The sequence below is a fragment of the Ammospiza nelsoni genome, chromosome 11 (genome assembly GCF_027579445.1).
Source record: "Ammospiza nelsoni isolate bAmmNel1 chromosome 11, bAmmNel1.pri, whole genome shotgun sequence".
Lineage (NCBI taxonomy): Eukaryota > Metazoa > Chordata > Aves > Passeriformes > Passerellidae > Ammospiza > Ammospiza nelsoni.
Window position 1 is genome coordinate 11,784,323 of NC_080643.1, and position 23,130 is coordinate 11,807,452.

A 23,130-nucleotide genomic window follows, 5' to 3' on the forward strand; every position below is an offset into this window, starting at 1 on the left:
GGTGTCCCCAGGGAGAGGAGACCCAGGCAGTGCCAGCAGCTCTTGTAAGCACCAAGTAACACAAGCCTGGACAGGTCCTGCTAACATGCAGGGGGCCAAGGACCCAGCCCAGCAGCAGGGTGACCCCCACGGTTTCACCAAGCATTCACAGCAAGGAGCCCCCAGCTGTGCGCTGAGATGGTGGGACACAGGGACCTGGGAGACACACAGACACCTACCGGGCGTCCCAGCACGCCAGGGAAGCCTGGCACGCCCTGCAAAGAACCACATGACAGTCAGTGGGCAAGGGGAAACCCACACCTGCACACAGCCTTGCCTGCCCCAGAGGTGAATGAGGCAGAAACACTCCTGCTGGTGCTGGTGCTGGCTGGTGTGACACCACAGGAGCTCCCCCAGTCCCAGCCTGCATCTCTCCACCATATCTCCACTCACCGGCTTCCCCTCAGGGCCTGCCAGCCCTCGTTCACCCGGGAGGCCCTGGAGCAAAGGATGGAGACAGGGATGGGGTCAGTGCCAGGCAGGTCTGGGGGCAGTGCCAGGCAGGGGAGTTGTGTGGCACTCACCGGGCTGCCGTCCCTGCCCTTCTCGCCAGGCTCCCCTCGGTCACCCCTCAAGCCACCTTCACCCTGCAGTGGGGACAGGCACGGCGTCACAGGACAGGCAGGGACCTTCCCATGGCCTCCCAGGGCCTGCTGAGGGCTGTGCCCAGCAGTGCCCTCATCCAGGGCCTTGCTCCCTTTTGACAGGGGAGACTTATAACCTCAGACCTTGTCTCCTTTGGGTCCCCGCTCGCCCTCAGCTCCAGGCTCACCCTGTGAGGGGAAGAATACAGATGCCATCAGCCCTTGCTGACCACCATCCTCAGCCCCAGCCCATGATGCTGCCCCAGCTTGGTTATCTCAGCTGCCTTCTCCTTTCAGAACAGCCACACACCTTGGCTCCTTTGGGTCCGATGGGGCCACGCTCCCCCGGGAGGCCCATCAGGCTGCCCTCCACCACGTCCACCTGTGGGCAGGGCACAGTCAGGGCCAGCACCCAGGGCACCTCAGGAAGGATCCCTCAGGGGCAAAGCCCTCCCCAGGCCCCTGAGCCAAGGGACTGGATGCGGCCATCCATCCCCAGAGGGGCAGGCTGGCACCTTGACAATGGTCTCCAGCAGCAGCCATCACCTACCTTGGGCCCTGGGGGCCCCGGGGGTCCGGGCAAGCCATCCCTTCCCTGAGAAGGGCAGAGAAGCAGGGTGAGTGTCAAAGGGAATGGGAGAGCAGAGCAGTCCTGGCATGGCCAGGAAGGTATGGAAATGGGCACAGGGAGCCCTGCATCCCCTCAAGAGGAGCACAGCACCAGAGGGGATGGAGGGCACCATGTCCCAGCTCACCTGCTCCCCTCGGTCGCCCTTCTCGCCGCGGTCACCCTGTGCAAACACCGTGGTGGCTGTCACGGGGCTGTCCCCAGGCCCCCAGAGCAGGTCCCCCAGACTCACCCCGCACCTCCACACACACTCACCTTCTCGCCGGACCTCCCGGATTCCCCCAGCTCCCCAGCCCGGCCCGGCACCCCAGGAATGCCTGGCTTGCCAGGCTCCCCTGGCTGCCCAGGCGGGCCCTCGGGCCCCCGCTCACCCACGGCCCGGCCCATGGGGCCCTGGGGGCCGGGGGTACCTGGGTCTCCCTTGTCACCTTTGGGTCCTCGCTCGCCAGGAAAGCCTAAGGAGCCCTGCAAGACAAAAGCTGCGCTGCCAGAGCCAGCCCTGAGGCAGGGCTGTGAGCCCTCCCCATGAACCCCCAGCCAGCCCAGAAAGCAGGAGTGAGGCAGAGTGCTGGGCCTGGCATCCAGCCTGGCTCCACTCACCTCTCGGCCCGGGGGCCCCCTCTCTCCTGGATCCCCCCGAGAGCCCTTCTGGCCCCGCAGCCGCTCGATCGCCGGCGGAAACGAGTCTGAGCTGCCATCATAGGCACCTGTGAGCTCCTTCAGGGATGAAACCTGGGAGGGAAGAAGACAGGTGCCATCAGCCCTTGCTGACCACCATCCTCAGCCCCAGCCCATGATGCTGCCCCATCAACATGGGGAAGGAGGAGAGAGCATAAGTGGAACCAGCTGCAGCAGCACCCCACAGTCCTGCCAACCCGTCCTAAATTGCTCAGATCCCCCAGCACCTCCCATGGCCTCCTCCTGCTGCCATGTGGCAGGAAAAAGCCCCAGCCTGACAGTGAGGAAATACATACCTTGATGCCAAGTGCTTCCAGGCTACGTTCAATGTTCTGCAATAAAAAGACATTTAAAACAAAGTAGGTTCCCACCACAGAGGTTGTGGATGGTTCTCTGTCCCCCAGGGCTGAGGCTGCTGCCCCAGCACAGCAGGTCTGGGTAGGGACTCACCACTGTAGTGCCAGGGTCTCCACGAGCTCCAGGGTTGCCAGGTCGCCCCTAGGTTTGGTGGAAAAGACGGAATGAGGGAATTTACAGAGGTGCAGCAGGCGGAGTGAGCAGTGCTCTCCCTTGGAAGGTTTCAGAGTTAACACTTTGCTGCCTGCCAGGGGCTGTGGCTGTGACTGGGGTGCTTGTAGCCTGTCAGGCTCAGTGCTGGGTACTCACCGGCTCCCCTTGCAGTCCAGGCTCCCCTGGGTCCCCCTGAAACACAGCAAAGGGATCAAGGGGAGCAGTCAGGCTGCCCAGCACCAGCTGCAGCACCAGGGTCCACCCCTGTTATCTTGGGGATGGGGACTCTTGCCAGGGACTTATTCCCTTTGGGATGTGGTTCCCCCCCAGACCTTTGCCTTGGGGGCAGGAGCACACTTACCTTTGGTCCAGGAACCCCACGGAGGCCTGGGGAGCCCTAGAAGACATGGAGGGGACACAATAGCAGCCAGCTCCCATGGACACAGGGCAGTGCCCTGAGGCAGCCATGGATGGGGGTCCAGAGCAGTCTGGACTCCAGGGTCTGGTGCTGAGGGGCACCATGGGGTGGAGAGAGAGCTACACACCTGGCCTGGGGGGCCAACCTGCCCTGGGACACCGGGGAGGCCTGGGGGGCCGAGGGGGCCTGGCACACCTCTGTCCCCCTGCTCGCCCTTGGCACCGCTGCGGCCCTGCCGAGAGAGCAGCGTCACCCCAGGGTCTGTGCCTGAGGGGCCAGGCACCCAGCACCCCATCACACACTCCTCCCTGGGGAGTACTCACCTCTCTCCCAGGCAGTCCTGCATCACCTTTGTCTCCCTAAGCAGGAGAGAAAGCAGCTGGAGGGATGGAGCCCATGCACTGCCCCAGGATGGTGCTCCTGGTCTGGGTGGGGTGGAGCCACCAGGCTTGTGGGGATCACATGGGGACCACACAGGAGCCACCCATGGATCACCTCCTTACCTTCCTCCCATCCTCTCCTGGTGTCCCATCTTCTCCCTGGGAACAAAGGCTGCCTGTCAGTGCCCCACTGAACTCTCTCAACATGGGTACAAACCCGAGGATGGCTCAGAGCATGGGTGTTCTTTGCCACATGCTCCCCTTGCCTTATGCTGTACTGGGATCACTATCCCTCAGCATCCTGGGAGAGCCCCAGAGTCAAGCCCCGCTTCCCCTACTCACATTCTTGCCATTCAGGCCAGGCTTGCCATCCTCACCGGGTTTGCCCTGGCAGGAAAAGAAAGGCAGTGAGGGAGCCCCCCAGGCTCTCCCACCCCAGCCAGGGGTGCCTGGGCCCCACTGGAGCCTCAAGGTGCAGGGAAGGGGGAGCTGGGAACAGGGGGAGCCCTGCCAGATGGATCCAGCTGTGACCCACAGAGGGCATGGGGCAGGATGTGTCCCTAGGGTGCAGCTGGTGGTACTCACAGGCACGCCAGGTGGCCCCAGGGGACCCACGGGGCCAGGGGGTCCCTGCTCCCCACGCAGCCCAGGCAGCCCCTGTGGGGAAAGGAGATGGTGGGAGCACAGGGCAGCCCTGGAAGCAGGGAGTGTCACTGGCAGTGGCACTCTGCTGGGACAGGGGAGAAGCATGGGGCAGGACACTGGTCCCTTGCAAGCCTGATGGCCCCAGCAGGAACACAGCCCAAACCCTCCCTCTCCAGAGGTACTTACATCCCGGCCAGGATCTCCCTGCTTACCCGGGTCCCCCTGCAGACAAGGAGGAGGTGAGGACAGGGACATTGCTACCCTGCCACAGGCTCCCCCTGCAGAGCATCCCCAGCCTGGAGCAGGGGGTGTCCATGGGGACAGCTCCTCCCAGCCCATCACCCCTCTGTCCCCCAGCTCCCACCCAGGCACAGAGCTTCCCAGCCCATCATCCCTCTGTCCCCCAGCTCCCACCCAGGCACAGAGCTCCCCCCAGGCTGGCCCACACTCACCCTCAGCCCAGCAGGCCCTGGGGGCCCAGGTTTGCCTTCCAGCCCATTGCGGCCATCCAGCCCTGGCGGGCCACGGTCCCCCTGTGGGAGAGCAGGGAAGGGTGGTTGGAGCTCTGGGGTAGGATGGGAGTGCTGTAGGACAACCCTCAGCCCCTAGCCCTCTCACCTTCTCTCCTGGCAGGCCTCGGTCCCCAGGGTCACCCTACAGGCCAAAGAGAAGTGAGCATCATCCCCCATTACCAGGAGCTGCACAGGGCAGGGTCCCCATTCAGACGCCATGGGAAAGGGCACACTCACCCGTGTGCCAGGGGGACCACGGGGACCCTCCACACCCTGCAAGAAAGAGACACCCTCAGCAGTGGGGCATGGAGGGATCCTGGCTGCTCAGCAGGCAGTGCCTGCACACCAGGACACCCAGCTCTGCAGAACATCACCCCTGATGCTGCCCAGTGCCCCCCACAGCAGCCCCAGCACCCAGCACCTACCCTCTCTCCAGGCACACCAGGGGAGCCAGCATCACCCCGGGCACCCTTGGCACCGTCCTCGCCTGGGTCCCCAGGGTCCCCCTGCCAGGGAAGGGCACAGTGGTCAGAGGCACTGTGCTGTACCAAGCCTGTACCAGAGTGCACAGGGCTGGTGCTGTGTGGTTAAGGACTGGGGTGAGAGGAATGCTCTCAAAATAAGAGGCACAGGTGGAAAAAGAGGTGGATGTGCTCAATGCAGCACCTGCTGGGCAGTGGGGGTCAGGGAGTGGCTGCAGAAAAAGGCACCGAGCAGCACTGCTGAGCCACAGAGCCACAGCTGGGGACACAGTGCCACCCTGCACAGGGCACAACCTGTGGCCAAAATTGTCCTGAGCCTCAGCTGGGTTGTAAATTGTAAAAGCAGAATTCCCACAGAGTTGGGTGCTGCCATGGGACCCCTATGGGGATGGGGAGCCAGGAGCACACCAGCTCCTTTGGAAACCTCAGCCCTACAGGGCCTCCTCCATCACAGGCATGAGTGTCAGCCCCTGTGCCCTGATGTGCTTCTCAGTCGTGGGGCACATCAGCTGCTTGTGGCTGTTTTGGCCAGGGAGGGCTTGATGGGTCCCAGTGGGCAGGCAGAGCCCAGAGGACAGCAGGGGTATCCCACCCCAGCATCCCAAGCACTCAGTCATTACCTTCTCACCCTTTATCCCCACTCCTCCGGGCCCAACATCGACCTGTGGGGCAGAGAGGAGCTGTGGATGGGGCTGGACACCAGCCCAGGGGCAGGGAGAACAGGGAGGCAGAACTTACAGCTCGTCCTGGGGGTCCCGGAGGTCCCTGAAAGAAGGGCAAAGGAAGCAGGTTAAGGGGAGTTGGCACAGCCCTGGGGAGGGCACAGCTGGCTCTGGGGTGGGGGGCCACGTGTGGCCCTGCCATCACTCACTGGGTCCCCACGGTCACCCTTGCTCCCTGGTGCTCCAGGGCTGCCCTGCAGGAAAGAGGGATGGAGTCAGAGGGGGAGGGAAGGGGGGAACCCGTGGGGTGCGGGTCCTGTGGGGCAGTGATCTGTGAGGGGTGGTGGGTGTCCATGGAGCACTGGGCACACACAAGGGGCTACTCACATTCCTGCCTTCAGGTCCTGGGTCCCCCAGGTCACCCTTCTCCCCAGGGGGGCCACGGTAGCCAGGGAGGCCCTGGGTGGGGGCAAAGGGAGGATGTGCATTAGCAGGAGAGGCCGTGAGGCTCTGTCCTGCCCAGGGTGCCCAGCAGCCCTGCACTCACCCGGGGACCCCTGTCTCCAGGCTTGCCAGGCAGGCCTGCTTCTCCCTGTGGGGAAAAAGGGGGTCAGTGGGGGGCAGTGGTAACAGGGGCAGTGGTAACAGGGGCAGAGGGAAGAGGGGCAGAGGGAAGAGGGGCAGAGGGAAGAGGGGCAGGGGGAACAGGGGCAGAGGGAAGAGGGGCAGGGGGAACAGGGGCAGAGAGAACAGGGGCAGTAGGAACAGGAGCAGTAGGAATAGGGGCAGAGGGAACAGGGGCAGTGGGAACAGGGGCAGAGAGAACAGGGGCAGAGGGAACCAGGTCAGTGGGAACAGGGGGGGCAGAGGGAACAGGGGCAGGGGGAACAGGGGCAGAGGGAACAGGGGCAGTGGTAACAGGGGCAGGGGGAACAGGGGCAGGGGGAACAGGGGCAGTGGGAACAGGGGCAGTGGGAACAGGGGCAGGGGGAACAGGGGCAGGGGGAACAGGGGCAGGGGGAACAGGGGCAGTGGGAACAGGGGCAGGGGGAACAGGGGCAGGGGGAACAGGGGCAGGGGGAACAGGGGCAGTGGGAACAGGGGCAGTGGTCCTGGGGACCCTCACTCACCGGGGTGCCTTCGTCACCTTTCTCCCCTCGCTCTCCCTGAGGCACAAATCAGTGGGCACCGGCCAGGAGAGAAGAGCACAAGTCAGCAGCATCCCCCTGCTCCCTGGCAGCCCCGCTGTGCTCAGGGCCACAGTGCCCAGAGCCCCGTGTCCCACACTACCTCCTTGCCGCGCAGCCCCGGCTGCCCCGGGGCGCCCGCTCGGCCCGGCTCCCCCTTCTCCCCCGGCTCTCCTGGGTCACCCTAGGCAGGGGAAGGGACAACAGTCAGGCCAGAGGCTGGGCAGCTGGAGAGAGAAGTGGCACAGCCCGCAGGGACAGCCCCTCTAGAGCCAGACAGACAGATGGACGGACAGACGAATGGAAGGGCAGCGACATCACCTTTGGGCCACTCCTGCCTGTGAGGCCAACGATGCCCTGGTGGTTGGAGAGGAAGAGCAGGTGTCACTTGGGGAGGGGCAGCTCCGTGGTCCCTGGCCAGGGGACGGGTCCCCAGGGTGCCCCCAGACTCACCCGATCGCCCTGCTCGCCTTTGGGGCCAGCTGGCCCAGGGATGCTCAGGCCAGGGGGACCCTAAACATGGAAGGACACAGCATGGAGAAACAGCACAGGCACCATGAGGCTGGGCAGGGCTGTGCCATGTGGTTCCTATCCTCAAGGCAGTACTCACACGGGCACCTTTATCTCCTGTGTCACCCTTGGGGCCAGGAGGTCCTTCTGGTCCTGGGAAACCTCTGTCACCCTGGAGCAGACAAAATCAGCACCCCAAACCACCCATTTCCCCTCCCAAGGCAGCTATGCACCAGGCTTAGGACCAGGATGAGCCCAGCTGTGCAATCCCTGTCCCCAGCCATGCCCACAGCCATGCCCACAGCCATGTCCAGAGGGTGGAGGGCACAGCTGGGCCAGGGTTACCTTCTCTCCAACACCAGCCACGCTGGGAGCCTGCAGGGGAAGCAGAGGAGACCATGCTGGGCACTGCCCATGGCTCCCTGTGCTGGGGCTGGGGCAGGCAGAGCAGGAGCTGCTGGGCAGCATCACTTACTGGCCTGCCAGGTGGTCCTGGGTCACCCTGCAGAGAGACAGGTGTCACTGCCAGCCCCTTTCCCACAGACCCCTGCCACCCCATCGGGACCCCCCCCTGCCCTTACCTTCTCCCCCCGGGGGCCACTCGGTCCTGGAGCTCCCTGTGGTGAGATCAGAGACCTCAGGGGGCTGGCAGTGCCTGGGAATGTGCACCCAGGGCATGGCAGCCCCTGGCTCCACAGCAGCACAGCCACCACCCTGACTCACCTCTCTGCCTGATGGCCCCGGGTGCCCGGGGGCTCCCATCTCACCCTGCACGAGAGGAGGAAGAGGAAGGTGTGGGGCATCCTGCCACCCCCTGCCAGTGTGGCTGCTTCAGGGCAGAGTGGGCATCACTCCACCATGCCCCAGGTGCACCTACCTTCTCACCCTGTGGGCCTGGCACACCACGGTCTCCCTGCAGAGCAAAGAGAGGAGGGTTCAGGGAGCCTTCCTCCCTCTGCATCACACTGCCCCAGAGCTCTTCACGAGTCAGCCCTGTGACAGCCATGCCCAGGCACTGCCACCAGCAGGTCCCAGGGACACCAGGACCCTGCCTGGGCACCTCTCACCTTCTCACCCGTCTCTCCCAGCTCGCCTGGCGCCCCACGGTCTCCCTGGTACAGGAGGAACAAAGGGTCAGGGGCAGGAGGAGCTGTGGGGACATCCTGGCACAGAACCAGAACCCCCTTCTCCCTGCCAAGGCATGGCAGGAGCATCCTTGGGTCCCTGCACTGCTCACCTTCCTGCCCTGCTCCCCCGGCGGCCCCCGAGGACCCTGCAGAGGAGAATGGAGACATTGTCACCTCTGGTGTGACAAGGCAATGCCCTGGCTGCCCAACGCAGGAGGGCTCAGTGTGCCCTCGGGCCTGGCTCCTGGCATGGGCAGCTCCTGCCTGCCTTTCCTTCTCCCAGGACACTCACCCTGTCTCCTGGGTCCCCGGGGCGGCCGGGTGATCCTGGGAAACCTTCTGTGCCATCACCCTGGGGGTGTGGAAAGGTGAGAGCCATGCTCATGACACAGGGATGCCCATTAGATGGGAATCCTCACTCAGAGTGGTGAGAGGTCCAGCCCCAGTGGGGACCATCCCTGCCACCTTCTCACCTTCTCTCCCTTCAGCCCAGGGGGCCCAGCAGGTCCCCGAGGCCCAGGGTCCCCAGGGAGCCCCTGCAAGAGAGACAATCTCAGCCACTGGGATGAGACTCAGCCCTGGGCACACACAGCCAGTGCAGCCCTGATCCCCTCTGCCAGCCCCGTGGGCCTGGGGGCTCAACTCACTGGGGCTCCAGGGTCCCCTCGAGGTACTGCCCCATCCACGAATCCAGGGGGGCCCTGCAGACAGAAGGGTCAGCTCCTGTGTGCTTGCCCTGAGGGCTCAGTCCTCCCCAGCACCCCGAGGGGCTGCAGTGCCCTTGGACACCCAAGGGCCTCCATCCAGTAGGGTAGAGGAGTCAGGGAAATGCACGGCCACTCACCCTTTCCCCTCGGTCACCCTTCTCTCCCTGCAAGGGTGAAAAAAGCAAATTAGGGCAGTTCTGGGCTGTTCCCATGCCCTCCTTGAATAGGAGAGGAACATGCTGGGTAGAGCCATCATCAGTGGCATTAGGATATGTGCATGCCATGTGCCTCTCCCCACGCTGCCCTGTGCCAGCATCAGCTCAGGCACGAGCATCTTGTGCAGGCACAGCCCACAGGCAGGGCCAGCAGGAGCCCACAGGGAGCAGCTCCAAGCAGCTGCCTGCTCCCCATCCCTCTGCCCACACATCCCCAGACTCCCCCATGCAGCACTGGGGGATTTACCTTCACAAACTCCCCAGGAGGTCCTGGTAGCCCCATGGGTCCGAGGGGACCAGGGGGGCCTGGGTCACCAAGAGGCCCCCGTGGGCCAGGGATCCCAGGTGGGCCAGGGCTGCCCTGCAGGACAGAGGGGCTCCATCAGCTCAGGTGTGGGCTGGGGTGCTGGCAGAGACCCCTTCACACCCGTATCCCCACACCTACCGGCACACCTGGCTCCCCTCTCTGGCCTGGCAGCCCCTGCCCTCCATCCGTGAGCACCCTGGGCTCTCCCTGCACCAGGACAGGGAGGAAAAATCAGTGACCACGTGTGCCACATGTGCCCTGCTGTGGCCACAGTGCCAGGGGTCTGGCGGGGAGAAGGGGAGGCCCTGGGGCCAGGAGATGCCAGGCATCAAGCTGTGCCCACCAGGGTCTCCAGAGCTCCCCAGGGACCCCCGTGGGGCAGCCTCTGCCCTTCACCTACCGGGTCACCTTTCTCCCCCTTTGGGCCAGGCAGTCCCGTGGGCCCACGTGTCCCCTGGGAAGGAAAGATGGGAATGAGGGGGGACGTTGGGTGTGAGGAGGGGTGGGGAGGGTTGGGGCCATACTCACAGGATCCCCTCGAGGACCAGGGATGCCCTGGATGCCCTAGAAAACAACAGCTCAGGAGGTGAACACATCCCTGCTAGCCAGGGAGTGAGGATGGGATGAGATGGAATGGGGTGGCACGGCATGGCATGGCATGGCATGGCCAGCCAAAGCAAGGCTGGACAGCACACTTTGCCAGGGATACACCCACAGGAGCCAGCAGTGCCCCTGCCAGCTGCTGAGCCTCCCCCAGCACAGGGAGCAGGGAAGCAGGGGCTGGCTCAGGGAGCAGGCAGGGCAATGGAGAGCCCATTGTGCAGCAGCAAAGCCAGGGGACACCCTTACTCACTGGCTGCCCAGGTGATCCAGGATTCCCAGGGCGTCCAGGGCTTCCTGGTGCCCCATCAGCTCCAGGAAATCCCTGCAGGACAGAGGAGCATCATGCCAGCATCTGGTGTACCCCAGCACTGCCAGACTCCTTCAGTGCCCCAGGCAGTGCTGGCCCCAGCCCTGGGAGCTCAGGGCAGCCCCAAGGCAGGGCTGGATTCCAGGGTGCCTTTCCCCATGTGCTCAGCTGGGATGTGAGGGTGCAGTGTGGGGCTGGGCTGGGGTGTGAGGGTGCAGTGTGGGGCTGGGGTTCTTCACCAGGGGTTCTCCTCCAGCGTAGGTGTGGAGACCAAAGGGACAAGGGGCAGTGAGAGGCCCCATGGAGCCAGGTCACTGTCCAAAGATCCTGGGATGCCTAGGTGAGGGCCAGAGGTACTCACCCTGTCCCCCTTCCTGCCCGGACCCTCAGCACTCTCTCCTGGTGGACCTGGTGGCCCTGGTGGTCCTGGAGAGCCGGGAAGCCCATGGCGACCCTGAAGACACAGGGGAGAGGACAGGCTGGGTGGCAGGTGGTGGTCAAGAGGTGTTGCCAGTCCACCCCTGTAGCAAGGGCTAGACAGGTCCTAGACCCACACCCACCCACTGACAGGACAAAGGAACATTAGGACATGGGGACCATGGCACTGCCCTCTCCAGGGAGCTGCCCCTCTTGTGCCCCCCTCCATCAGGTTATTACCGGCTGCCCAGGGAGACCTGGTGGTCCCATACGTCCTTGCAGTCCCTGCAGAGACAAGGGCAGTAGTGAGCATCCCCTGTGAGCTGATGTTAGCCTGGTTTGGGACATGCAAACCTCCCAAAGCCACCAGCTGGTGGCAGGGTGTCCCCAAAGCACTCACAGCCTCACCGCGCTCTCCCTTCTCGCCCTGCAAGGGACAGAGGGAAGGGGTTAGGGGCTGGCACTCCTGTGCTTAACTCCCCAGTGGGCTTCTGCTGTCAGCAGCTAGGGGTCGGTGACGCATGCTGAGCACCTGTGGCACAGCATGGCACAGCCCTGAGAAGCTCACCTTGGGGCACTTCATAGTGCAGGGCTTTGGCTTTGGCTCTGGCTGGAAAGAAAAGACAAGCCTGTGTGAACCCAGGGATCAGAGCTTACATGGGCTGCTCCCCCTTCACACCCCCAGGCTACTCTGGCCCTTACCCTGGTGGAGATGATGGTGCAGAGGTCATCGGCGAGCTCTCCCTCCAGCTCTGCCAGGTCTCTGCCATGGTAGAGGTACCGCGGGTCCTCACTGGTGACCATGCGCCGGAGCTGCTCCCGGTCTGCCCCCTCCATGCCCACTGCCAGCACCTGCACCCCTGAGCAGAGAGCACCCTCAGCACCCTCAGAAATCCCTGCACACTCTGATGAGACCCTATTAATCCTCACCCCCAGCCTTGACATCCCTGGCCACAGTGATGGCATCATCCCCCGAAGGGCTGTCAGCCACAACCACCAGCACTGCTGGAACCCCGGCACGGCGCCCTGCGCCAGGACTCAGCAGGTACGTCCTGGCAAAGGTCATGGCTGCCCCTAGACAGGGAGAAGGAAGAAGGGACAGTCAGCAGGATCCCAGAAACACTGCCCCAGCTCCTAGAGCCGCCCCTCACCAATGTTGTTGCCACTGGGCTCCTCGTAGCGCATGGTGCGGATCTGCTCCAGCACGGTGGGCAGGTCACTGGAGCGGTTGAGGAGCAGCCAGGGCAGGCTGCGGTAGCTGTACGTGGCCAGGGCCACCTGCAAGGGTGCAGGGGAGCAGTGGGCACCAGGGGCCACCCACAGCCCCCCGCCATGCCCCCAGTGCTATGGCAGCAGCCTACCTGTGTGCCCTCGGGGCCCAGGCGCCCCAGGGCTGACACGGTGTTGGAGAGGAGGGTGCGCACAGCGCTGGCTCCAGAGGAGCTGTTGCGGGTGCCGTGTACCAGAAAGACAACGTCACCGAGGGCATCCCTGCAGACTGCGGGATGGGAAGGGATGAAGCCACCACCAGGGTGCAGACAAGCCCAGCCCACCCTGCAGGTTCCCCCAGTACCTGTGCGCTCGCTGACGGACGCCTCGGCTCCCGGAGCGCTCCCCAGGAGCGGCCGCAGGGTGAAGGTGTAGCGCTGGCCCAGGCGCAGCCCGGGGACCTGCTGGGAGCTGGCAGTGCTGGGCAGCGTCCGCGCCCTCTCCCCACCAGCTGCCGCCCAGGGCACAGTCAGAGGGATCAGCAGGCCCCTGCGGGGATGCCGCCCACCATCCTGGGGCCACCCACTCGTCTCACCTGCGGGAGGGCTCCAGGAGAGGATATAGCCAGAGGCACCGGGCACCGGGGTCCAGGTGAGAGTCACCGAATCCCTCTGCACCTCCGTCACCCGCAGGCTGGTGATGCGGCTCGGGGCAGCTACCAAGGGAAAGCAAAGGGTGTCCCAGCTTCATGGGGCAGCCCCCAATGTGCTCCCTCCCCAGCCCAATGCTGGGACAGTCCGTCCCTGGGTGCCCCTCTGGGCTCAAGCCGTGTGTCAGGGGGCTCATGCTGCCTTTGCCCCAGCCAGACAGTCAGTCCCTTACTGGTGATGGCAGTGATGGTGGCTGGCTCGCTCTCCCGGCCGCCAGCCAGGCTGGTGATGCTGATGTGGTAGTGCCGGCCCACTTCCAGTCCCGACAGGGTATAAGAGCTGGAGGTGGCTGGGAGCTGCTGGCTCTGCTGGGGCCCCCCTGGCAGGGGCAGAGAGGGGTGAGTGGGTGCGGGTGGGGGCTGGCAGAGATGCAAGGGCTCCAGCCAGCTGTGCTTACCTTCAGCCAGGCGCCAGAACAGGCGGTACCCGGTGCTGCCAGGCACTGGCAGCCAGGCCAGGCGCAGGCGGTGCTCTGAGGCCTCGGTCACCTGGAAGCCGCTGACGGGGCGTGGGGGCACTGCCTCGGCTGCGGGGCAGAGGGGCAGGCATCAGGGACAGGTGTGCCCAGTGCCACCCTGGGGTGATGCCCCTGCCCCAGCACTCACGGGTGGTGACCACAATGGAGACGGGGTTGCCTTCCCGGTTGCCAATGAGTGCCGTCACCTTCACGGTGTAGGAGACGCCTCCCTCCAGGTTGGGGATGTCAAAGGAGTTGGTGTGGCCAGGAACTCGCCGGCTGTTCTCCGAACCCCCTGCCAAGGACTGTGGCATCAGGCCCCCACCCTGCTGCCCTCACAGCCCACCCCCATCCCTGTCCCACAGTACCGTCCCTGCGGCTCCACACCACACGGTAGGCAGTGGCTCCCGGCACACCGACCCAAGTGACACGGGCAACATTGCTCCTGGATGCCTGCACCTCCAGCTGCGTCACCTTCCCCACCTGCTCTGGCACTGTGACACCAAGAGGACCACTGTCACCCCGGGTCACAGCCGATGGCACCAGACAGCACTGTCAGGCAGGGGTTACCTCACCTATCCGTCCCGTGGCAGTGACAGGGCTGCCCTCACGGCCATCCACAATGGCTGAGACACTGATGGTATAGACAACGCTGGTGTGCAGCCCATCGATGGTGAAGATGGTGGGGTCAGCAGGGAGGAAGCGGGATTTCTTCACACCTGAAAGATGGCTGGGATAGGAAGGGCTCCAGCAGTACTGCCCCAGCACCCCATGGTCCATACACTCACCGTCACTGCCTTGCCACGTCAGCAGGTAGCCCCCAGCACCCGGCAGCCCTCGCCAGGTGACCCGCAGCTGGCTGGGACCGGCCTCCATCACTCGCAGATCCGAGATGCTGCCCACCTCTGGGTACTCTGCACCACCCCATAACACCACAGCATCACCCTGGGGAGTCCAAAGGAACCCCACAGCCAAGCTGCCATCCCAAGGGGTTGCAGGGAGATAGAGACAGCTGCATGCCAGAGTGGTAACATGCAGTACCAGAACTCCTGGCACCAAACCCTGCCGTGGACTTACTGAGGCGGACGGTGAGCGTGGCAGCACTGCCCTCCCGGCCGCCTGCCAGTGCCGAGACACGCACCAGGTACGGGACACCCTCCTGCAGGTCACCGAGCTCCAGCCCCGTCTGGCTGCCTGGGACGCGCCTCGTCCTCTCCGTGCCATCTGCCAGGGGGAGGGCAGTGCAGTGGCTCGGTGCCAGCTGTCAGGATACCCCTGGTGCCACCCTGGCCCTGCCCATAGACTCACCCTGGGTGTTGCGCAGCACCACTTTGTACTCGGTGGCACCGGGGACAGCGGTCCAGCTCAGCCGTGCCCTCCTGCCCGACTCCTCCACGAGCCGCAGGTCTGACACAGCACCCACGGGTGCCTCCACGCCTGTGAGGGGGCACAGCTGGAGGGGCACAGCCTGGACAGCACAACCCCCATACTCAGCACAGCCCCCACACTCAGCACAGCCCCCATACTCAGCACAACCCCCATACTCATCCTGGGCTGTGACCACACAGCTGGGGTTCTCATGGCCAAGGCAGTCCTCAGCCTGAGCAATGCTCATTGGCACATCCCTCCATGCCAAAGGCTTGGAATGCTGGGGGACAGCTCAGGGGACCCACAGCAGCACTGACCTGTCTGAAAGGTGGTGACAGGGGTGGCCACCTCCCCACCATCATAGAGCGTGTAGAGGGTGATGCGGTACTCAGTGCCCGGCTTCAGCCCCGTCAGCTGGTAAGTATTGGTGCTGCTGGGGAGAGACACTGTTCTGGGGGGCTCTGGTCCTGCAGGAAGGGAAGGATCACAGCCAGCTGCTGGCATGGAGGGCCCACAGGGGCAACAGGCACGCTGAGACTACCTGTGGCTCTCTTCCACTCCAGACGGTAGCCACGAGCATCACGGGTACTGGTCCAGAGCACTTGGATGGATGTGGGGCCCAGGATGTTGGTCTGCAGCGTCTGGTCTGTACCTGCCTCTGCAAGAGGGACCCCGTGGGTCAGGCTACCTTGTGCCACCCTGCTGCCAGCCACCCAGCCCATGTCCCTGGTCCCCACACATGGCAAGGATAGGGGCTATGAGGGCTGCTCCCTGCCCCCTCCCATGCACAGCAGCAGGATGGCATCACCTGTACCCAACACCTACCTGTCCTCTGCCGCACAGTGGCTGCGGGCCCCTCCAGCTGCCGGAAGAGTGGGGCCACCGTCACCACATAGTCAGTGTTGGGCTGCAGCCCCACCAATGCGTGTGACATCTGCCCAGCATCCAGATCCACCCTGTGCCTGTCCTGCCCTGTGGGAGCCAGTGCAGCAGTGCCTTGGGGATGTCAGGCAGCAGGTGCCACCAGCTCCCTCCTGTCCTTCCTCAGGGACCAGCAGAAGGGGCACAAGCTGTGGGAGAGGCACGTACCTGTGCGGGTTGCCCAGGAGAGGCGGTAGCCGGTGGCGCCGCTGACAGGCTGCCAGGCCAGCAGCATGCTCTGTGCTGACACGTTGTGCACTGTCAAGTGCTGCACGCCCACCAGGTGCCCTGTGGGAGTGAGGTAATTGTCCATCTCCCCCAAGGGAATGGGGCAGCAGGAAGCACCTTCACCTGCAGACCACTGTCTCCAGGAAGCCCCCTTGCCCTGCTCACCAATGCCAACCACACTGAGGTCACTTCGTGCAGCCCGTGCTCAGGCAGCTCCTTCAAAGCATCAAACTGTGCAAAATGGAGCTTAAATGTCTTCCTCTTAATGCCTTAAATACTTTCTGTGGGTTAAGACTGTCTGGGGCAGCTGAAGGAAATGGTTTGCCAAAATCGGATGCTTGCAAAGGTGCTGCCCTGGGGCCTCAGCCCCACTCCTACCCGGAGATGCTTTCCAACAGCCTCTGCCCTGGTGGAAACCACACTTTCCTCCCACAGAGCACTGTACTCAAACCCTGCATTTTTTCACTCAACATTTTTTACATCATGGGAAGAAAGCTCTGGTGGAAACACTCCCAGAAGGCTGCAAAGGAAATTGGAAGCACACAGTGCTGCATCCTGCCCTGGGAGCAACTTCTGGGGCCCAGAGCATCGCCTTGTAGCCATGCTCACCTGTGTCCCCATCCCACCCCCACAGGCAGCAACAGGCCAGGCAGCCCCATCCCAATGAGGCACAGTGATGGGACGGGGGCATCCCTGTGCTGGAAACCCATTCCTAGCCCTGGCTGGGCCCAGGGGTTGGCACAGCACTTACGTGTCCGGGCGGTGAGGGTGGCAGGGGCAGCAGGCTGCTGTGCATAGTGGGGCTGGAGCATCACCACGTACTCAGTGTTGGGCTGAAGGTTGCTGAGTGTGGCTGACTGTGCACTGGCCGTCAGGCTCTTCTCCTCTCTTTGAGGTGCTCCTGGAGGGGTGTGGGGGGCACAGGGAAATAGCACACACCAGGCCCAGCAGGGAAGGGGTGTCTGTGGGCCTGCACCCTGCCCTGAGGATGCCAGTCAGTGCCAGGGGTGGGGAGCACTGGGAAGAGGCTGGGACGTGGGCCAGGGCAGGGGCACCCCCTGGAGCGCCCAAGGCCAGGGTGAGGCTGCCAGGTGTGTGGCTCCAGCCCCGTCCCTGGCTGGAACGGGGGTCTGCTGCCTGCTCCCCATGTGCAGCAGCCATGAGGGCACACACCAGGCCCCCAGCCATTGTGCACGCCCAAGCACACACCCTGAACCTTGCACATGAAGCCTCGGGGTGCAGGAATATACAGGCTGCCTGCACAGCTCTGCACAGCACGCGCCCCACGCCCAGCGCACGCGTGCCGGCTGCCGTGTGAGGGTGGGTGGATACACACCCACAGCACTCTGGGCAGGCATCCCTGCATTCACACTCATCCCTGCATCCCTCTGCCCAGGGGCTGCACAAAGGCAGGGAGCCCAGGCAGCACTGCCCTCACAGGGCCCATGCCCTCACCTTGCACAGTGTAGCTGAGGCTGTAGCCCCGGGGGGACTCGGGGCCAGGCTGCCAGGCCAGCCGCAGAAAGGTGGGTCCAGCCTCCACCACGCGAAAATCCAGCACGGAGCCAGCACGGCTTTCTGGAGCACACAGAAGCAGGGATAAGTGATAAGTCCCCAGCCCCATGCCTGCACTCACCCATCCCTGCAGCCATGGACACTCACGGGTCCGTGCTCGGCCGGACACGGACTCGCCGATGCTGTTGGCGTACTGGGCGGTGACAGTGACCAGGTACTCTGTCCCAACACGCAGTCCCCGCAGCACAGCGTTTGTCTCCCGTGGCCCCACGCTCACCTGGGCAGGAACAACGTCACCCCCCCATCTGCCCCAGGCCACACGTGGAGCCACCAGGAACCCCCAGGAGCTCTGAGCAGTCAGCTGGGGACACTCACCTCCTGCCTCTCTGCCAGGACAGGCTGCCCTAGCCCCGTCAGTGGCACGTACTGCACCCGGTAGCCGGTGATGGGGCCACTGGCTGCTCTCCAGCGGACCTGCAGATGGTCCAGGCCCCGCTCTGGGATCTCCAGGTTGGAGGGGCCAGTGTGGCTTGGCCCATCTGTGGGGTAGCACAGGGGCTGTTGGCTCCACAGTGCATGAAGCAATGAGGAGATCTTGCTGTGGCAGCACAGATGTGTGCCCAATGGGATGGGATGGTCAGGAGGTCATTTTGGGGGTGGGATGGATGCTAAAGGTGCACAGTCTGGCACCCAGCACTGTCAGCCCCTGTGCCCCTCAGGGAGAAGGATGGGGGCCCATACCCAGCAGGCGCAGGGTGCCCCCAGCAGTGGTGCACACCCTCCGTGTTATCAGTGGCACCAGCGTGTCCAGCAGCTTGAAATCACCGACGTAGAAGAAGAAGGCGTCAGTAGGCATCGAGGCCACACGGACCAGCTCCTTGCGGTCAGCGTTCTTAATACCTGGGACACAGGGAGATGATGAGTGAGGGGGGAACCTGAACCAAGCAGAAGACTCTTTCATGTGCTGCAGAATCCTCACTCACCCACAGCGAAGACCTTGATGCCCTGGCTCTTCAGCTTTGCTGCTGGACCCTCAGCATCATCTTGGGACTTGCCATCCGTGATGAGAATGCAGATCTGCAGGGCCAGGAAAGGGCTGTGGGATCCAGCATGGGGTCCATGGGCCTGACACTTCTCCCCATGTTGCCAGGGTCACTGCTCTGCACGTACCTGGGGGACCCCAGGCCGGCGCTGCGTGGGGCCAAAGAAGTTGTCAGCAATGTAGCGGAAGCCAGCGCCTGTGCGAGTGTTGCCACCCTTGTAGCTCAGCTGCTGGATGGCCCTCCGGACACTTGTGCCATCAGTGTGCTGGGAGAATGAGAACTCCACCCTGGGGAGTGCAGGGGGACACTGTCACTGTCACCCAGCCCTGCCACCCTGCACCCCACCCATGCCCCCTGCCTTGGGCTCACCGTGGGTCATCACTGTACTGTGCCGTGGCAAAGCGCACTGCCTTCTCACCCACCACCTGCACAAAGGGCCCCACCAGCTCCTCCATGAAGGTGCGGACAGCTCGGAAGTTGTTCCTTCCGATGCTGGATGAGCCATCCACCAGGAAGGCGATGTCAGCCTCCAGCACATCCTCACACACTGCTGCAGAGCAGTGACAGCACTCAGGGCACAGACTGGCACTGTGGCACATTGGTGCTGAAGCCCTCTTACTGTCCCACCCACCGTGCAGACCCAGTGCTCAGCCCTACCTTGGCTCCTCTTCTGTGCCATGGCAGCTGGAGGACGCAGGAGCGCCGGGAGCACAGCCAGGAGCAGGAGTTGGCTGCTCATCGTGGGAGCCTGCAGGACAGGATGCTGCCACCACGGTCCCACAACAGCCCCAAGCCTTGGGGACAGCAGTTCGGGAGGTTCCCAGTAGCGCCCGTGCCAGAACGCCTGGCAGCGCTGGGCGGGCAGGGTGCCAGTGCCACCCCGGGCACCTCAGGGCGCGGAGAGAGCCCCGCTCCGGGCCGGGACAGGCGGCGGGAGCCGGCCCGTGAACAGCTGGTAGGGGGAATACAGAGAGCCCCGGCCCGGCTACAGCCCGGGATCTGCCTCTGCCACCCCTTCCCCTGCCCCACGGCACGGCATGGGCATCAGCGCCCTTGGCCCCCGCCCGCAGGGGCTACTCCGCCCCGGGAAGGTGCTCCAGGGCAGGGGGAGCCAGCGCGGGCAGCCCGGCCTGCCAGCCCCTGTCCCGCCGCACGGAGGGCACCTGGCCCGGTACCCCCGCGATGTCCCAGCCCCAGCTCAGTCCGGCCCGGGCGGTGCCTGCCCCGCCGCACGGAGGGCACCTGGCCTGGCGCCCCCGCGGTGCCTCCGCCGGGTCCCAGCCCGAGCTCAGTCCGGCCCGGGCAGTGCCAGCCCCGCCGCACGGAGGGCACCTGGCCTGGCACCCCCGCGGTGCCTCCGCCGGGTTCCAGCCCCAGCCCAGCCCGGCCCGGGCGGTGCCAGCCCCGCCGCGGAGCGCGGCCGAGTGCCCGCGGTGCCTCTGAGGAGGTTCCGACCTCCCCGCAATGCCCCCCCCCCCCCAGCTCCAGGCTCACCCGCCGCCCCCGCGGGGCCGCTCCGTCCCGCACCGCTCCGAGCCGTTCCGTGCCGAGCCGTGCCGGGCGCAGGCGGTGCCGGCGCGCACCGGCCCCCGCCGCTCCCGCCCCTTTATGGAGGGCGGCCCGGAGCACGGGCCGGGGGGAGCGGAGTGGCGCGGCCCCCGCCCAGCCCGGCCTCCCAAAGGGCTTTTCCCACCGCTCCCGAGAGGGAGGGAAGGAAGGAAGGAAGGAAGGAAAGCAGCTCCTGAGGCTCTCCCCGCTCCAGGGCCACCCGGGCTGCCCCGCGGCTGCACGGTGTGCAGCGGCTCCGGGATGGGGATGGAGCAGGACAGGGCTGGACACCCGGGAACGGCTGCGGCTAGGTTTGCCGCCGAGACCTCCGTGAGGGGCTGAGTGGGCTCCAGGAAGGCTCAAGGCAGTTTTCCATCCAGCATCTGCATCTTTCAGGAAGGTGAGCACCTCTGGCACCTGCCAGCCAGGAGCTGGCCACCCACTTCCATCCATCCATCCATCCATCCATCCATCCATCCATCCATCCATCCATCCCAGGGAAATGTGTCCCGGAGACTTGGGGCCTGGATCCAGGCAGACCTGGTTGGAGCTGCCACAGGGACTTGAGCCCCTGGCACCATCTGGGTTAAAGCCTGGCTCTGAGCACCAGCCCTGGGAAGGGCACTGGGCGTGAAGGGCTGCTCCCCATGCCAGCACAGCTCCCACCAGGCTGCAGGACAGCCAGGCCTCGTCCAGGATCCTTCCTGCACATAGGGCTAGGGGTACCCCAGCACATGGGGCCCTGGCACCCATGGCTCTAGTACGGGGACTGTGCTGGAGTCAGCTGTGGGAACATCATCCTGCCCTGCTCAAAACACCATCTCACTGCAGGCTTGTGGCTGAGACCTACCCCGGAGCTGGAGATACTTGCTGGAAAGCCACTGGTGATGTGGTTGCAGCTGCTGGGAGGAGGAGAAAGGGAGAAGATGCCCAGCAAGGCAGGCAGGGACCTTGTGTTGCCCTGGTCTCACTTCTGCCCATCCTATGACTGGTGGAAGGGACTGGAACAGTCCCCTGAGGCTCCTCCTCAGCCCAGGGTGCACCTTTAGGGTACTCCTTACCTCCAGGGCACCTGTGGGACCCCAGTGTTCCTTGGGGCACATCACACAGCACCTCATCCTCCCCACTGGTGCCTGAGCTCACCTGGGGTTGACCCTGCCTCAAGGAACCTGCCATGCACCCCCTGCCACCTGTCCTCTGTCCCCTTGGTCAGCCCTCATTCCCTGTCCCCAGCACCACACGTACCTGTGCCCTCCTGGGCACTGCCCCAGGGGCTCCCCTCCGGCTCCTGGCAGGGCAATGCACAGACGGGTCCAGAGGCATCTTCCTGCGGGCAGCAAGGGGAGCAACAGTGGGGATCTCTGGGGCCCGGGGCCACCTCACAGCTGGGGGCCGGGGGCAGGGCCACCGGCCACCGAGCAAAGATGCTCCAGGGTCGGCTGCAGGCAACTTTCCCAGGCACAAGCTGTTCCCAGGCAGGGGAGGAGCGGCGATGCCCTCGCTCTTCTTAAAGGTACAGCAAGCAGTGCATCCCCTCCTCTTCATTAGCCTTCCTCTCCTCCGAGCTCAGCCCCGGCCCCCATGGCTGGCGGGCGGGTTCCGGAGCTCGCCGTGCCCGCAGCTGTGCCCCCGCCTGCCCCAGCGCTGCGGGTCCGGCTGGCAGCCCAGCATCCTCAGGTCAGCACCGTCCCTAGAGCCTCCTCCCGCCAGAGCCCGTTTAATGAAGACAGGGCGGCTGTCCCAATTAGACCGGGGGCTTGGTGAGACAGGGAGCGGAGGGGCCTGCCAAGGGCTCTGCGGCTGGCCCCGGGCCCGGAGCTGCGGAGCCGCCCCACGGCGCGGTGCCGGCGGCGGGGCACGGGCGGCCGGGGGTCACCGCGGCCAGGGGGCAGCGCCGGGGCGGGCGGCGCCCAGCGGCACCCGGACACCGGGACAGAGACATTTCACAGCAGTGCCAGGGGCTCTGCCCACCGCCTGGGCCCCAGGACTGCAGGCGCTGCCTTGGGGTGCTTCCCAGCCACCCACGGCAGCATCTTGACCGCCTTACCAGCAGCACTGCCCTTACATGTGCGCCGGAGCGGGGCACAAGGGCTGCTGGGTCCCCAGAACCGGAGTGTCTCCGCCTCCGCGGTGTTTCCCAGCTTCCCTCCGCATACCAGGAGCAGGGAAGGAATCTGCGGCCGGCGGCGCGGGACGGCCCTGCCCGTGCAGATGGAGAGCGCCAGGTGTGAGTGACTCACGGGCACCCCCGCGCCGCTGCACGCCAGCCCCTCCGGGAACAGCCTGAGAGGCTGGAAAGCCTGCTCAAAGCCTGGCCGGCTGGCAGCCCAGGCACCACTCATTGCCACAGCCCAGACCTAGGGTTCCCCGTCTCCCAGCTGGCTCGGCCCCAGAGCGAGCTGATTCCTCTGCACAGACACTGAACAACATTTGTAGGGCTGGCCCTGACCCCAGCTCCTCACCTGTGCATGCCAACCTGGCTCCCAAATGACACTCAACACCTGGCCACATCGTGAGACATTCCAGGACACCTCCACAACCCTGGTCTTTGCAGGGCACTGCCCAGGAAAGCACTAACCCTGAGCCTCACAGGAGTCATGCTACCCCTAGGAAGGGAACCCCCTGGTTTGAGAGTGTGCACAAGGGAAGCACAGGAGCTGAGCCTTTCCCTGCCCCTGCTTGCCAGGCATGAGGCCTCACTGCTGTCTTAATGGGAAAAAAAAATCTTCAGCCCCAGGTGAGGTTTCAGCTCTCTGGGACGGGATGAGTCACACACCATGGTGAGGTACAGAGCCTGCTGCACAGTCAGTCACACACCGTGGGGAGGTACAGAGCCTGCTGCACAGTCAGTCACACACCATGGTGAGGTACAGAGCCTGCTGCACAGTCAGTCACACACCATGGGGAGGTACAGAACCTGCTGCACAGTCACACACCATGGTGGGGTACAGAGCCTGCTGCACTTGTGCTGCTGTGGGGATTGCTGCTCCCATCCCCTGCCCACCCTCTCCACTGCCTCTGGTGCTGATCTGCCCTGGGCTGGGATTCAGCACAACCCTTACAGGATTTCAGTTTTCTGGCCCTGCTGCGTTCCTGCAGTGCTCCCCACCCCAGCAGACATCGGCATTCCCAGCCAGTGGGGAATGCATGGGGCAGCTCTGGGGCTGCTGGAAGGGAGAAGCCACCTCTCCCAGCCCTTCACACTGGGGAGGG

General features: G+C 64.7%; 1 protein-coding gene across 1 annotated transcript in view; it reads right to left on the reverse strand.

Moving 5' to 3' along the window:
• The window catches only part of COL7A1 (collagen type VII alpha 1 chain), a 29,185-nt gene extending 10,077 nt beyond the window's left edge, over positions 1-19,108 (reverse strand). Inside the window, exons 1-80 of the mRNA XM_059480353.1 lie at positions 19,027-19,108; positions 18,739-18,919; positions 18,497-18,656; positions 18,310-18,403; positions 18,068-18,226; positions 17,702-17,865; positions 17,474-17,603; positions 17,267-17,389; positions 16,563-16,712; positions 15,752-15,871; positions 15,488-15,634; positions 15,204-15,320; positions 14,980-15,129; positions 14,603-14,731; positions 14,372-14,518; positions 14,083-14,208; positions 13,870-14,013; positions 13,663-13,788; positions 13,443-13,589; positions 13,235-13,363; positions 13,010-13,156; positions 12,723-12,842; positions 12,492-12,638; positions 12,280-12,416; positions 12,070-12,196; positions 11,849-11,992; positions 11,621-11,778; positions 11,487-11,522; positions 11,319-11,345; positions 11,159-11,203; positions 10,863-10,955; positions 10,445-10,516; positions 10,120-10,155; positions 9,992-10,045; positions 9,730-9,798; positions 9,532-9,645; positions 9,207-9,233; positions 9,010-9,063; positions 8,836-8,898; positions 8,655-8,714; positions 8,473-8,508; positions 8,303-8,347; positions 8,113-8,148; positions 7,959-8,003; positions 7,817-7,852; positions 7,711-7,737; positions 7,581-7,610; positions 7,336-7,407; positions 7,179-7,238; positions 7,047-7,082; positions 6,829-6,909; positions 6,669-6,704; positions 6,086-6,130; positions 5,926-5,997; positions 5,748-5,792; positions 5,615-5,641; positions 5,497-5,538; positions 4,820-4,900; positions 4,632-4,667; positions 4,501-4,536; positions 4,335-4,415; positions 4,069-4,104; positions 3,823-3,894; positions 3,580-3,624; positions 3,361-3,396; positions 3,181-3,216; positions 2,985-3,089; positions 2,801-2,836; positions 2,596-2,631; positions 2,380-2,427; positions 2,226-2,261; positions 1,852-1,983; positions 1,507-1,716; positions 1,379-1,414; positions 1,174-1,218; positions 934-1,005; positions 768-812; positions 564-626; positions 433-477; positions 219-254 (exon numbers count right to left, since the gene is read on the reverse strand). Of these exons, the coding sequence (XP_059336336.1) occupies positions 219-254; positions 433-477; positions 564-626; positions 768-812; positions 934-1,005; positions 1,174-1,218; positions 1,379-1,414; positions 1,507-1,716; positions 1,852-1,983; positions 2,226-2,261; positions 2,380-2,427; positions 2,596-2,631; positions 2,801-2,836; positions 2,985-3,089; positions 3,181-3,216; positions 3,361-3,396; positions 3,580-3,624; positions 3,823-3,894; positions 4,069-4,104; positions 4,335-4,415; positions 4,501-4,536; positions 4,632-4,667; positions 4,820-4,900; positions 5,497-5,538; positions 5,615-5,641; positions 5,748-5,792; positions 5,926-5,997; positions 6,086-6,130; positions 6,669-6,704; positions 6,829-6,909; positions 7,047-7,082; positions 7,179-7,238; positions 7,336-7,407; positions 7,581-7,610; positions 7,711-7,737; positions 7,817-7,852; positions 7,959-8,003; positions 8,113-8,148; positions 8,303-8,347; positions 8,473-8,508; positions 8,655-8,714; positions 8,836-8,898; positions 9,010-9,063; positions 9,207-9,233; positions 9,532-9,645; positions 9,730-9,798; positions 9,992-10,045; positions 10,120-10,155; positions 10,445-10,516; positions 10,863-10,955; positions 11,159-11,203; positions 11,319-11,345; positions 11,487-11,522; positions 11,621-11,778; positions 11,849-11,992; positions 12,070-12,196; positions 12,280-12,416; positions 12,492-12,638; positions 12,723-12,842; positions 13,010-13,156; positions 13,235-13,363; positions 13,443-13,589; positions 13,663-13,788; positions 13,870-14,013; positions 14,083-14,208; positions 14,372-14,518; positions 14,603-14,731; positions 14,980-15,129; positions 15,204-15,320; positions 15,488-15,634; positions 15,752-15,871; positions 16,563-16,712; positions 17,267-17,389; positions 17,474-17,603; positions 17,702-17,865; positions 18,068-18,226; positions 18,310-18,403; positions 18,497-18,656; positions 18,739-18,919; positions 19,027-19,108 (6,630 nt within the window). The remainder of the gene's footprint in view (positions 1-218; positions 255-432; positions 478-563; positions 627-767; positions 813-933; positions 1,006-1,173; positions 1,219-1,378; positions 1,415-1,506; positions 1,717-1,851; positions 1,984-2,225; positions 2,262-2,379; positions 2,428-2,595; positions 2,632-2,800; positions 2,837-2,984; positions 3,090-3,180; positions 3,217-3,360; positions 3,397-3,579; positions 3,625-3,822; positions 3,895-4,068; positions 4,105-4,334; positions 4,416-4,500; positions 4,537-4,631; positions 4,668-4,819; positions 4,901-5,496; positions 5,539-5,614; positions 5,642-5,747; positions 5,793-5,925; positions 5,998-6,085; positions 6,131-6,668; positions 6,705-6,828; positions 6,910-7,046; positions 7,083-7,178; positions 7,239-7,335; positions 7,408-7,580; positions 7,611-7,710; positions 7,738-7,816; positions 7,853-7,958; positions 8,004-8,112; positions 8,149-8,302; positions 8,348-8,472; positions 8,509-8,654; positions 8,715-8,835; positions 8,899-9,009; positions 9,064-9,206; positions 9,234-9,531; positions 9,646-9,729; positions 9,799-9,991; positions 10,046-10,119; positions 10,156-10,444; positions 10,517-10,862; positions 10,956-11,158; positions 11,204-11,318; positions 11,346-11,486; positions 11,523-11,620; positions 11,779-11,848; positions 11,993-12,069; positions 12,197-12,279; positions 12,417-12,491; positions 12,639-12,722; positions 12,843-13,009; positions 13,157-13,234; positions 13,364-13,442; positions 13,590-13,662; positions 13,789-13,869; positions 14,014-14,082; positions 14,209-14,371; positions 14,519-14,602; positions 14,732-14,979; positions 15,130-15,203; positions 15,321-15,487; positions 15,635-15,751; positions 15,872-16,562; positions 16,713-17,266; positions 17,390-17,473; positions 17,604-17,701; positions 17,866-18,067; positions 18,227-18,309; positions 18,404-18,496; positions 18,657-18,738; positions 18,920-19,026) is intronic.
• Between the last annotated feature and the right edge of the window lie 4,022 nt (positions 19,109-23,130).